This window comes from Hyperolius riggenbachi, chromosome 3, assembly GCF_040937935.1.
Source record: "Hyperolius riggenbachi isolate aHypRig1 chromosome 3, aHypRig1.pri, whole genome shotgun sequence".
Taxonomy (NCBI): Eukaryota; Metazoa; Chordata; class Amphibia; order Anura; family Hyperoliidae; genus Hyperolius; species Hyperolius riggenbachi.
The window spans coordinates 220833891-220848024 of NC_090648.1; the positions used below are offsets into that span (position 1 = coordinate 220833891).

The following is a 14134-nucleotide window of genomic DNA, read 5'->3' on the forward strand; positions in this document are numbered from 1 at the left end:
GAGCTTACATTCACAATTTGTTCAGAGTGTTCAATATCTGTTGACCCTCATTCTACATGAAGGTCGTAAAATAGCTACTGATTGGCCAATCCTAATTGAAGGTGTGTACCAGGCCTTAAAGATAACCTTAAGTCAAAAAAAAAAGAGATGAACTCACCTGGGGCTTCCCTCAGCCCCCTGCAGCCGATCGATGCCCTCGCAGCTCCGCTCCGATGCCTCTGGACCCGCCGGCGACGACTTCCGATTTCGCCGTCACCGGCCGACAGGCATGGGAACGCGAGTGATTGTTCGGGTTCCCAGCCTGTATATCGCCCCCTATGCTGCTATTGCGGCTCCTGGCCGCAATAGCAGCATAGGGGGCGATGTACAGGCTGGGAACGCGAACAATCACTCGCGTTCCCATGCCTGTCGGCCGGTGACGGCGAAATCGGAAGTCGTCGCCGGCGGGTCCAGAGGCATCGGAGCGGAGCTGCGAGGGCATCGATCGGTTGCAGGGGGCTGAGGGAAGCCCCAGGTGAGTTCATCCTTTTTTTTTTTTTTTTTTCTTTTCTTTTTTTTATGCCTTTAGGTTCACTTTAAGGTGGCCGCTAATGTCCAATCTTTTTCATCCAGTTTTACCAAATCTATCTAATAGAAAGTAAATGGACTGAATATATTGAATGGATAATTTAGGCAGTCCCGTATATTACATAGAAATAGTAAGGTTGGTTAAAGATTGGATTAGTTCCCACCATTAGTATGGCCCAGAATGGCCATGCAAATCAGATGTTTTACTTTAGTCTGACTCCACTGGCTGCATGCTTGTTGCAGGTGTGTGACTATAAAAAACAAAAGCTCAGCATGACAGTCAGGCAAATGGCCTTGTTCATAAGGCAATGAAGATGGCAGCCTCTATTTGCTTCTCATTTCAGGTTCCGTTTTTAAGTATTCAAAATATGTGGGAAAAAAAGTTTGAGTACCCCTAGTTAATGTTGACATAACTTTGCAGCATCTGCCAGCTTTGAAGGACAACTGAAGTGAGAGGGATATGGAGGCTGCCATATTTCCTTCTAAACAATACCAGTTGCCTGGCAGTCCTGTTGATCCATTTGGCTGCAGTGGTGCCTGAATCGCACCATAAACAAGCATGCAGCTAATCTTGTCAGATCTGACAATGTCAGAAACACCTGATCTGCTGCATGCTTGTTTGGGGTCTATGGGTGAGGATCAGCAGGACAGCCAGGCAATGTGTGTTGTTTAAAAGGATATAAATATGGCATCTTCCACATCCCTCTCACTTCAGTTGTCCTTTAATCCACATATGAAATCCAGTACCAAAACCGAGTAATGCCTTGGTCAGTTGTCATCACCGGGAGTTACTACCACCTCACAGTACTTCTCTGCTGTAATGTATTCACATAGCTAGTGTATTACTTGCCATTCTGTTTTGTAAAATGATAAAAATGAATAGGGAACCATTCTAAGGCAATGTGACCTTATTGCTCATTAGAAATGAAGACTATAGCTTCTGCAGTGCTTTATAGTCTGGATGAAGCTGCCTCTTAGTACCCAGCCATAGTAAGAAAAGGTGAGACTGCTGTTCAAGTAGGTCTGAGATTTTGTTTCAAGTAAGTCTGTCTTCAGAGGTATTTGAAACCACTACCAAAATATCAATCAACACCATTTTTGAAGATGCCCACTGCAATAGTGGCCCTCAAGATGGAGCATCAGTTGGAAGGCTGCAGAATTGTATCAAGGCTTCACTTCTTGATGGACATGGAAAAAGTTTCCACCTTTTTTTTTTAAGGGAGTAGCTTGTCCTTTCAACATATAGTTGGATACACATATGGTAATTGCTGCTTTACTACAAACCATGAGTAATGGAATTCACACAAACCAAGCTACAGTGACTTTCTGCATAATATACAACTTTTTTTTTTTTATTATTATTAAATTCTTGTGCAGCACAAGTTAATTTTTCCTATTTTGAAAATTGACATTCCTCTCTACTATGGGTACTAGGGGAATATATATATTTTTTTTTTAAGCTTTCATTTAAGTTTTGAGATAATCTAGTGCATATTTAGCATGAGTCAGCTTGATATATAAATGAATGTGTGCATGTAGGTGCACATTCCGGCAAGCAGTTCATGTCGCAAGACCAAGACCCATCCTTTCATGCAGGGGAAATGGAATGTAAATCTGCAATTATGTTTTAGGAGACATCCACACGTTAGCTGAACAGTCTAAAACTTATCCTGCTTACTAATGTGCTGCTTATGCTGTAGACTTGGCTTTTTATTTTCCAATTCAGGAAGCAACTGGTAAGGATATCGGAAAAGTACAGTATGTTTTTCATGAATGACTCCTTCTCTGCAAAATCAAGCAAATGTAAAAATCAGTCTTCCAAACCAGCAATGCCAGGGCTGTATGTTGACACCAAGGTTAAGTAATATACATCTCCGTGCAGACATCTAATGTAGATTTCACTTTTTCTATTAAATGTTTGTTTCCTGCTGCTGCAGCCCGGGCCATACTTGCAGCAGAAGACTAGGTGCCTCAAACTCTTCCACTTGAGGAAAAACTTGTGCTTAAATTGTACCTGAGATGGGTTGTTATTATTATTATTATTATTATTATTATTATTCTCATACCTGGGACTTCCTCCAGCCCCCTTCAAGCTTATCGCTCCCTCGCCGTCGTCCTCCACCTCCTCGTTTGTCTGCAACTGGCCCCGGGAAGTCTTCCAGTTGGCACAGTCCAGCCGAGCAAGCTCCCGTCTCGCCCCCGTCGGGAGCATCCTGTGCCTGCTCAGTAGTACTGGGCAGACACAGAACGCTGCCGGGAACATGCACGCAGCGGGACTGGATTACTTTCTGGGGCCAATTGTAAATGAACAGGAATACGGAAGAGGTTGGTGTGGGAGCGATAAGCCTGGAGGGGGCTAGAGGAAGCCCCAGGTATGTATATTTCTAAGTCCCCCTCTCAGGTTTAGTTTAAAGCAGACCTTCTGTGTGTATTGTACATTCAACGAATCCTCTTCTTATAGCAAGTTATAATTGCCTGCGCTGTCTTTACCCCCCCCCCCCCCCCCCCCCCGAAAATCTCCCTGGCTTCTGATGCTTAGACCCACCCCCTTTTAACCTCCCTGGCGTTCAATTTCCCCAGGATTTCTGTGCAAAAAGTGATCCAATTTTCATAACTTTTTTTTCCTTGGGTCCTGTAACTTACCAAAATGTGTCAAGCAAGAGTCTAGTATACAGTGCAGGAGAGTACCGACCTGTATGCACGTCAATACTATTCGCAACATGTTTTGTATTGACGTGCATAACCATCAATACCGCCAGGGAGGTTAAAAAAAAATGCCAGTGTTTCTCTATCTCAAGTAGATTACCATGGTGTGTTTAGCAGGGGTGGGGCTCCAGGATGGAATAGGGAGGGGGTGTTGGGAAAACACAGTAGGTAATTATAACTCTCTATAAGAGGACCAGTTAAATGTATAATTTCCCTAAGTCCTCTGTAGTGGTTCAGTTTGTGTAGAGGCTGTCCTAGCACTCTTCTTGTGAATCTGTCCTGTAACAGAGGTACAAAAGCATTGGGAAAATAGAATTGAGGACTACAACTGCTGCAGAGAACTTTGCATAGGGATAGATAACTATGCTCTTCCTTTGGGCGTGGTGGAGCAAGAAAGAAGCACCAGGGTAGTAGAGGATAGGCAATAACCGCCAGACTCCACTGCCTCTTTAGCATCAGCCATCTTTAAGAATGTCCAAACAACAAAAAGACAGCACACCACTGGCTGCAACTTGCAGCCAGTGGTGTGCCGTCTCTTTTTGTTGTTTGGACGTTTCCATTAGCCGTAGGAGCAATCCGGCTGAGACAAGGCACCGGCAGGTATTCAAGATTTGTACCTGATTCACTTGTTCTCCATGCACCAGTTGATGCGATCTTTAAGAATGTGCCTGTTCAATATGGCCCAGGCTTTAGCTCTAAAGCACCTACAGCCAACATGTATGGAATGCTTCTTTAACATCAGAAAACCTAATAAAAACTTAACTCTGGGATGAAGAATGTTAAGTATAGCGTGGAAAGGGCTTAAAGAGACTCTGAAGCGAACAAAAACTGCTATTTTTACCTGCTAGTTCGCATCAGTAGTCTCATTTAGATGTAAACCACTGCATTCCCGCCGCAAAACGAGGGCTTTAGACCCCCCAAATCCTGGGGCAAACATCCACAACCATCGAGGAGAGGCGGAGATCCGCACGGCTGTTGACGTCAGGAGAGGCAGAGCTACAGCAGAAAGCTCTGCCTCTCCTGATGTCAACAGCCGTGTGGAACTCCGCCTCTCCTCGCCCCTCTGTGAAGGAAGAATGAGAGGGGCGGGCAGAGGTGGCGATTAACATCAGCAGAGGCAGAGCTGCAGCTGAAAGCTCTGCCTCTTTCAGGAAGTGCCGGCCGGATTCCCCCCCCCCCCCCCCTGGGAATTTGGGGGGTCTAAAGCCCTCGTTATGTGGCGGTTTACATCTGAGAGTACTGAAGCGAACTAGAAGATAAAAATAGCAATTTTTGTTCGCTTCAGTCTCTTTAATGCTAATGTTTTTGTGAGTATGTCCACTGGGGAGGGTTTTTTTTAATTTATTTTTTCCTTACTTCTGGCCATGGGGGTCTGCCATAGCTATGAAGTGAGACTTGGTAGCATTAGAGATAGGAAATCAAGGACAAGAACAATAAAAACTTGTGCTTCTGTTCTACCAAAGTAATCGCTTTATAGCCATCCCTGTTCCTGTTGGGGAGATTTGACTAAAGATGGCCACTAATGATACAATTTGCTGAATGATCATTTATGAACAATTTTTTTCACATGAACGATCGGAAATGATCATTTGGGACCACTAATGGGCAAAAATCTCCTAATCATTCCAATCAGATTGATGGGAGCGATCTGAAAATCTGATCAATTTCATCACCAAATTTACAGACCTAAGATGCAGGGCCACATAGATCATGTCCTAGGAAAGCTGCTGTCCAAGGGAGGAGTTTGAACAAACAAGAGGAAGGCTGCTGCACCTGGGAAGGCTATTGCACAAGGAAGACCAATGGTACCAGAAGCTTGTTAAAACAAAATTAAACCTCAGGCTGGGTACATTGGGTAGAAGATTTGGCTTCACCAGCTTGTCACTTTTTTTTTTTTTTTTTGTATGAGAGGTGGAATCCAAGCCTATGTAGAGTACCGTGAGGCTTATTCTGTCTAGGTGGTAATTAAAAATGAAGACACAGGGCTGCATGTAGGAGGAGTTGGGTGGGACAAAAAGAATGCATCTGCTCTGCCCCTGCCAGAAAACTATTGGTTTAAATGGCACTTGCTCATTCTCCACCTTTCTTTCCCATCTCCTCTGCTGTAGGTTATGTGCCTCAGCTCTCTAAAATATGGTGGGGTAGGGAACGCTATAGAGTCTGTTCCAGATTTCTTACCCTCTCTACTGGTTGAAGCAGAATTAAACCAACCAGATGCTAGTAGCATTTTATGTTTAGCCAGGACTTTTGCTAGAGCATACATGTCAAACTCTGGCCCCTGGGCCAAATCTGGCCCTTGGAGCCAACTCTAGATCACCAGAGGAGCTATATTGGAGGGGAGGAGGAAATCACGGATACCACTAGGGAACTTTATAGGAGAGGGAGGGGGCCATTAGACACCAGGGAACCATATAGGGGAAGGAGGGTGGCAATAGACACTAGGGGATGGAGGGGGCTATTAGACATTAGGGAACTTACCAAGGGAGAGAGGTGGTCACTAGACATTGAGGTTGGCCCATGACAAGGTCCCAGAGCTCCATTTTGGCCCACTTTGAATCACAACTTTTCTTTAGCTAAGGGGTGTCAAACTCAAATACAGACTGCTGGTTCAGTCCTTTGAAAAGCTTTCGGCATGTCAGTAGGTATGGTCAATGCAAATTTACACAGCTTTAAAAAGCACCAACTGCATCCTGCCTAGGTGGAATGTGATTGGTCTATTTTCAAGCTGTATACATGTGTATATTCCTGAATTAACTTGAAATTATTTTCATGTAATTGACCATCATTGGTGGTGAAATCACTGGAGATCAGGTGCTTTGGCTGAAGCCAGATGCTTGTTTCAGGTGTGTGCTTCAGAGACTGATGCCAGAAAGTTCAGCAGGACTATCGGGCAACTGGTTTTGTTTACAAGTAACTAAATATGGCAGCCTTCATACGCCTTTCACTTTGGGTTCCCTTTAACAAGGTAATTTACTATATGACTACACATATTGTACATCACTAAATCTGGCAATGTGCATTTTGTTCTGAACCGCATTTCCAAACCAACAAGAATTCCATACATCAACTTTTAATGATCAATAATCTCTAACGAGCTTATTTTCATTGTAGTCATCAAAAGTGCGTCGGTATGTGCACTGTCTTTTGGCATGCACATATCCTTTCATTTCATCAGGATGAGGGCTGCCAATTTTTTCCCATTTAGTCACCTATGGGCTTGGCCAATTTTTTAACTTTGCATAATGGCCATGAGGGTAGGTTACAGCCGAGACAATGAAACTAGAGATTAGCTTGACAAGATGAGGATGCTTGTCTAAGGATACAGGAGTCAGAAGACGCAGTGAGTTGTGTGTAAAGTAAATCATTCCATATCTCTACAAATGTTTCACAGAGATGTGAAAAATCTCTGCTCATTATATATTTGTGTTAGCGTGAGGGTAATGCTGGGAATACACGTTTCGTTTTTGCCTTCGTTTCGATTGTGCCTTTTGTCCTTTTCGTTCCCGAAATAATCGAACGTACGGTTAATATCACCACCCACGGTTTCGTTTTTTTTTTCCGATTCTGATGGTTTCGTTTTTCCAATAATCGAAGGCTGCAAAGAAACGAAACGAAAATCCCTTTTTACAGGGACGGACTAACATAAACGAACATATAATCGATCTGAACAGCCATCAAGCCTACCAATGGCTCGATTAGATGGATAAAGAGAGATAATATCAAACATGTTCGATCACTAGTCGTTCGTTTTTGGGGTCTATTAATCGAAACTAATGAGATTATGACTATTTTCACATACGTTTTCAACACTCGATTCGTTTACTGAACGAATCGAAGGCTAAAACTAAGGCAAAAACGAAACATGTATTCCCAGCATTAGAATCTGTGTCAGTTTTGTTTGTATTCCTGATTGCGACCTTATACCATCGTCTGTGACATCCATGAGTAGGCATAGGAAGTGAGTGAAGCTCTCCCATCCTGGCCATACACTGCAGCAAATATCTTAGTTTTATACAGTACTCTCAAAGTAGGGAAAGTGAGGGGGATAAAAACTTTCCCCATTGCTGTCTGTTAATTTTGTGTAGATTTCCTTCAGGCTAGTTTGACACTTGGGCATTACGTACCCTGTAAAACAAATCCTTTTCACTGTAGGTCACTTCCCTGTTGTTACCAATTCCCTTTCTTGCTGAAACCATACAATATATGGTACACTTTGAGATCCGTGTAGTCGCCTAAATTAGCTGCGCTCTACAACTTTAAACTGTTTTATTATACTTGGCATATTAGTGTTTAGGTTTATTTTAGGGCTATGAAGATTTGATATGACTTAGTTGGGTTACCTTACTACTTTTAATATGTAGGAAGTTTTTGGCATTGGGCGCTATGTGCCCTCCCCCTGTTGTGTTTTTTGAGACTTGGCATAGCTGTATTTGCCCTCCTGTTCTGAACTGAAAGGAGTGGAAAGGAGGAGTGGATTTGGACATCTAGGCTCTCCGAATTAAAGCACACCTGAAGTGAGAGGGAGATGGGAGGTTGACCTATTTTATTTCCTTTTAAACAATGTAAGGCCACATACACACATCAGACCATAGTCTTTGGAAAATGAAATATCACCGACCAATTTTACCCCCTTCCATGTAGTATGAGAGCCATACCTACAGAGTCTATTCTATGGAGCTGAACTCCCCATCAGACATAAATCTTTGCAAGATGCTGCAGACCTTCAAAAGATCAGTATCTGCAAAAGATCTGTTCCTGCAAAATGCATTCATAGTCTGGTATCTGCAGATCATCCTACACACCTTGTTTAACAGACATTCATCTGCAGATCAAATCCACCAGGATGGATTTTCAGATCTGCAGATGATTGTCTGATCTGCAGATGAATGTCAGTTAAACAAGGTGTGTATGATGATCTGCAGATCTCATAGACTATGAATGCAATTTGCAGGAACAGATCTTTGGCAGGAACAGATCTTTTGCAGATACTGATCTTTTGTGTCTGTACAGCATCTGTGTGTACAGCATCTTTCAAAGATTTTATCTGATGAGATCAGCTCCATAGAATAGACTGTGTAAATACTACATGGAAGGGGGTAAAATTTGGTCTGTGATCTTTCATTTTCCAAAGACTATAGTCTGTGTGTATGAGGCTTAAGTTGCCTAGCTATCCTGCTGATCTAATTTATTCATACTTTTAGCCATAGACTTGAGCAAGCATGCAAATCAAATGTTTCTGATTCAAGTATGACTAGATTAGCTGTGCCAGGATTTAAAAAAAAAAAAAAAAGGAAAGGTAGGTAGAGGGATAGGTGCGTCTTTTTAAAGGACAACCAATGTAACATGAGATAGACGTGTATGTACAGTGCCAAGCACACAAATGACTATGTAAGTGACAGTTTCTGTCCGGGTCGGGACTGGGTTGGACTACAGCGTAATCCTCACACTGATAAGCAATTACAGCTATAGAACACTTTCCTGTCAATAAATGAGAGCTTGAGAGCAGGAAAGAGAGAAAAAAGTCAATAGTTCATAGATTTGAGCTCTGGCATACTTCAATGCATGTGTCATTGAGCAGACACAATGAAACAGTAAAAACTAGATATAAAATAAAACTGCAGGATATCTAAAGTCCTTTTTAGGAGGAGGATAGATACAGTTGTTTATCTCATGAGTTTATTTTCACCTCTGATGTTCTTTAAACATTCCAGTTGTGCTTTTGCTGATATGTACACGGAAATGGTACCTGCTGGATTTTCAAATCCTGCTACTGGGGTGAAGTGTAATCCTTTTGCAATAGACTTTTTTATAGGACTCCACTCTATCTGGCTTTAGGGTCCTTTCACACTGCATCTTGCAGGGGTGTTTACTCCATACATAAAAACAAATGCTTGTGGTGAGCCATATTGTAATATCCCCAGATATGCATGGACTGTTCTTCAGGACCAGTGGTTCTGTCTCACAGGATGTATAAGCTCTGAGCATGGAATAACGGGGCAGGTCTTAGTGGGGTGTGGCTCAAACACATCTCTGAACTGTCTAGTGACAGTTTGTGTACCAGGATGTCCATTCAAAATGAAGGTGTACAGTGCTGTTCACATGGATGAACACTTAACATGTAATCTGTATCTGTCTGCAGCACCTTGTCACAGGAAAAATGCAGGTCAGACAAGTGCTACATTTTCAAACTTTCACAATTGGTGGGAAACGATAGTAACTGGATGCAGGATTTCATTTGGGTATCATTTTACATCGTTAGGTTTTCAGATAGTGCTTGACATTTGAATGTGTGGTTTTGTTTTTTTTTTGGGTAAAATGCCAATGTTGGAATTTATAACTTGATAAAATGTGAGCCGTTGCATAATCTTGTTGCAGAGAAGGGGTTAATTTAGTAGTGTTTCTGATGAAACTGCTTTTCCGTATCCTTTCCAGAATTTCACTTCTAGTCAAATCACTTTTTTTTAATGTTTCTATAATTTATTTTTTCTCCATGCAGATAAAGTGCTTTGCTTCGTACGGTCATCTTTCTCCTACCTGGGCTGGATATGCCTTTGTATGCTGTCCTATTACTCTAGTCTCTTCTGGGAACTCTTAACTGTCCTCCTGTATCACTCCTCAAGTCACTTTTCTGCTGTACAGACACTCTGTAAAATAAAAGATCCACTGTGTATTTTCTCTCTATTTTTTCTGCATTATTTATTGACTGCCTTAACTGAACCTTTAATAAAACTGCAACTCTCTTACTTTTTGAAGATTGTAGGATGTCTGTGTGTAATAATATACATGACCACATTTACAGTGTGTAAGATGCAGTAGACATGACCATATTTGACTTAACTGCTATCAACTGACTTAATAGGGGTATAAATAAGCCCCTCGGTTTTTGGGTGTTTTTTTTTTTTTTTTTTTTTTTGCTAATAAGACTTGATGCTATAGAGCTGTCAGTCTTCTTGCTGTGGTCTGGCTGCAGTCATCTATACAGAAGAGTAATTTGGCAGAACTGTCCAACTTGTGACCAACTAGGATTTATTTTAGTCACACATGGCTAGTTTGTTGAGCTATGTTGCTTTTTATGTGGAGCATTTTGACAATTTAACAAACTAAAGGTGGGTACACACATCAGATAAGTCTTTGTAAAAGAGAAGATCACAGACCAGTTTTTCCCCTTCCATGTAGTATGAGAGCCATACCTACACAGTCTATTCTATTGAGCTGAACTCTCCATCAGATAAAAATCTTTGCAAGATGCTGCACACACTCAACAAATCAGTATCTGCAAAAGATCAGTTCCTGAAAAAGATCTGTGCCTGCAAAATGCATTCATAGTCTGATATCTGCAGATTTCATACACACCTTGTTTACCAAACATTAATCTGCAGATCAGACAATTATCTGCAGATCCAAAGATCCACCATGGTGGATCTGATCGGCAGATGATTGTCTGTTAAATAAACCACAAACCATAAATGTGCGTATGATGATCTGCAGATATCATAGACTATGAATGCATTTTGCAGGAACTGATCTTTTGCAGATACTGATCTGTTGCAGGTGTACAGCATCTTGCAAAGATTTTTATCTGATGGAGAGTTCAGCTCCATAGACTAGACTGTGTAGGTATGGCTCTCGTACTACATGGAAGGGGGTAAAATTGGTCTGTGAGCTTTAATTTTCAAAGACTTTTTTTTTTATCTGATGTGTGTACCCACCTTATGACCTAGGGCATCTGTTAGGGCTTATTCATAATGGAGGTATACATGCTATGTATGTACCGTATATCCTCAAATATAAGTCAACCTCGTGTACAAGTCAACTCCAATATTTGAGCCTCTTAAGCTGGAATTTATCATCGCAATAAGTCTACCCAGCAAAGTTAATGGCTGCACTTGGGGCTAGGAAGAATTAATTGCTGCACTTGGGGACCAGGAGGGGTTAACCTCCTTAGCGGTATGCCCGACACATCGGGCATACCACTCTCTGGCCTCAGGAGTCCCCCATGAATAATTTATGTGATCCAATGGGTGCAACAGCTTTTAGCTAGCCTCCCTGCACAGCTCCGGTCTCTCTGGGGAGGATCGGGTCTGCGCATGATGGTGACGTCATGTACGATCCTCCCCATAGCGAAGAGCGGAGCTGTGCGGGGATGCTGCGCCGATTGCTGGATCCAGGCTGGGTAATGTATAAGCGGCTGGATTGGGGGGTGCCGGCCACCTGTACTAGCTAGCCCTCTTGCACCCATTGGATCACAAATCATTCATGGGGGACTCTAAAACTGTAAAACCTCCTGAGCGGCGTAACGCTCAGGAGATTAATGACTGCGCTGCATGAAGTATTGCAGCCATTAACCCCTCCTGTCCCTTAAGTGGAGCCAATAATACCTCTAGGCCCCCAAGTGCAGCAATTATTCACTCCCTTTCCTGCAGCCCTATATCCTTTCCCCCTGCCCCTTTCCTTGTTAGTTGTTGTGGCCGGGACTTTCAGACCTGTGTTTTCTTGGCATTTCCTTTATCAAGAAAGTGTCCCTTACCACTGGGTAAATTGCAGCAAATGGGAATGTCACTAATAGTTCACACATTACTCAGTGTGCTTATTGTTGCTCTTGATCCGTGTATAAGTCGACCCCTATACTTTTATTCAGTGAGTCAGACCTACATTTCTAGCCTTATAGTAGAGTACATATAGTACATATGTACCACAGGTCACTACCACCTGCAGTGCTGTCCATTGTGACATGAACCCCATTCAATCAGGCCTTGTTTACACTATACGTAGATTAGTTCATTGTAATGGTCACCTCAAGGGCATGGGCAGCAAATTTCCGACTAGTAGGGCAATGGCGGTCTCTGTCAGGTAGCAGTTAACATGAAAAAATCTCTGTATCATGAATGAAATTTAAAATCTTTTTGTTTCTGTGCATGAAGGGGACAGCTGCTGTATTATGCCATGATATAGTTAACTAAAAACAATTTAAACTTTCTTTGAGTTGTGCAAAGCAGTGTCAGCCAGCCAGCAATGTGTTTCCCCCTGGGGGTATAGCCAACAGGATGAAAGGCAACTTCTGCTTGTCAAAGTAACTTCAGACTAATATCCACTTTGTGTGGAAGCTCTGATTGTGTGAAACAGTTAGGCTTTCACTTAATGCTATAAACATGTAAAACATTCCAGCCACCTGATTGAAAAGTTGAACAGCCAGATATTCTAGTTCAGTTCATGAGTGACATTGTAGTTATGGAAGTTATGGAAGTATTTGTACATTACCAGAAAGCACTCAGTCTTTGACCTCTTGCTTACCTGACTCTGTTACTCCTTAAAGGATCACTATGGTGAAAAAATGTAACTGCATATGCACACATTCATATAATGGTGGCCATAAACCATACCATTGTTTTTTCTTTAGGTCTTATAAATTCAATCAATTGACTGAAAAATCGAACCAATCTACCATACACGATTTAATTTATTTTTTTTTTTCCTAAAAAATGAGAATTGTCTACCATGACCTATAGATAGAAAAACTCAGGAAATTTGATCACTTTCCTAGGAAAAAAAAGTTTAATTTTTCTGTACAAATTTGATTTTCCAGATTTTTTAATTTATTTTTTTAAATTAACATTTTGGTTGACTCGCCAATAAATGCAGATATAGCTCAGCGCAATATGAAAACACAAAAAGCTGCCGTAGCACTACAGAGCCCAGCCTTCTTGCTCTGACAAAAGCAATGATTAACAATAAAAAATTCCCAGCACTCATTAAACAGCAAGACACACGTCTCTTTTACCCCTTAGCAGCTCATGAGGGGTCAGAGACGCACATGCCTTGCTGTTTCATGAGCACCGGGAACATTTTGTTTATCTTTGGTTGAATCGTGTATGGCCAACTCTAGATGTACATTTGTCGAATGCACCGGAAATGACCTTTTTCTATGTAGCTGTTAACTTGCAGATATTTATCTGTTTGTTCAGAACCTTTTGTCTGGTTTTGGATTAGTAGATCTACTTGTGAAGGATTCTCAAGGTTTCATTTGTGAAAGTGAATTTGTAACTGTATTTTCCATTGCATGCGGCCCCGGCGCTGTGTGTGTGTGTGTGTGTGTGTGTGTGTGTGTGTGTGTGTGTGTGTAAAATATATAGCAAATTGTGTGCCATCAAGGTGAGGTTCTGTTGGAGGGAATGAAATAAAACCTGTTCTGTGGTTACTGCTGGACAGCATGTGTCGTAAACTGGTGTACTGGGTATGGTATGCAACATTGCTCATAACCATTTTGCAGTATCATCTGTAAGGTAAATTGTTTCCTTTGGTTTTGTACTCAAGGCTGAATTGTGTGCAGCCTGCTTTTTAAGCTTTCCTTGCTCAGATTTCTTTTTACAAACAATGTACATAGTGTTTGTGGAATACAACATAGAGAATGATTGCATGGTTGTTAGAGCAGTTCAGCACAGTAAGCATACCAGTGATGCTTATAGAGAATCTGTCATTAATCTAAATACCTGTCTGATAAAGGATGTCATTGTCTGACTCACGAGCTGCATGTTTAGCAAGAAGACACAGTAAAATTGAACAGGTGTTTCTCTGTGCTGGACCTTACATTTAGCCTGTCCAGAGCAATTTTAAAGAAAAATAACCCTCAGGTAAGATTAATACAGACACAAATACAGTCTATTTTTCCATAGCATTTCCATGCTCAAAGGTTTCCCCAGTGTAAAACTGCTCACTCCTGCAACACTCCCGTAACTCTCCTTCCAGCCATTGTCCTACCAGTCCGGCCATCGCGCTCCTATTTTGGTCTGTGAGCGTCCATCTTCCTCCTTGTGGTGCGCCTCTGCTTTGTGACCCCCACTGCATGTACGTACTCTTATAACAT

General features: G+C 41.9%; 1 protein-coding gene across 7 annotated transcripts in view; it reads left to right on the forward strand.

Annotated features, from left to right (window-relative positions):
- Positions 1 to 14134, forward strand: part of TPM1 (tropomyosin 1) — a 69167-nt gene that overhangs the window by 38213 nt on the left and 16820 nt on the right. For 3 of the 7 annotated variants that reach the window (XM_068275774.1, XM_068275772.1, XM_068275776.1), the window contains one exon: positions 9770 to 9954. The exons of the other annotated variants lie outside the window; for them this stretch is intronic. In XM_068275774.1, the coding sequence (XP_068131875.1) occupies positions 9770 to 9773 (4 nt within the window). In that variant the 3' untranslated portion in view covers positions 9774 to 9954. Of the gene's footprint in view, positions 1 to 9769; positions 9955 to 14134 lie in introns of those variants that run through there. 7 annotated transcript variants of the gene reach the window in all.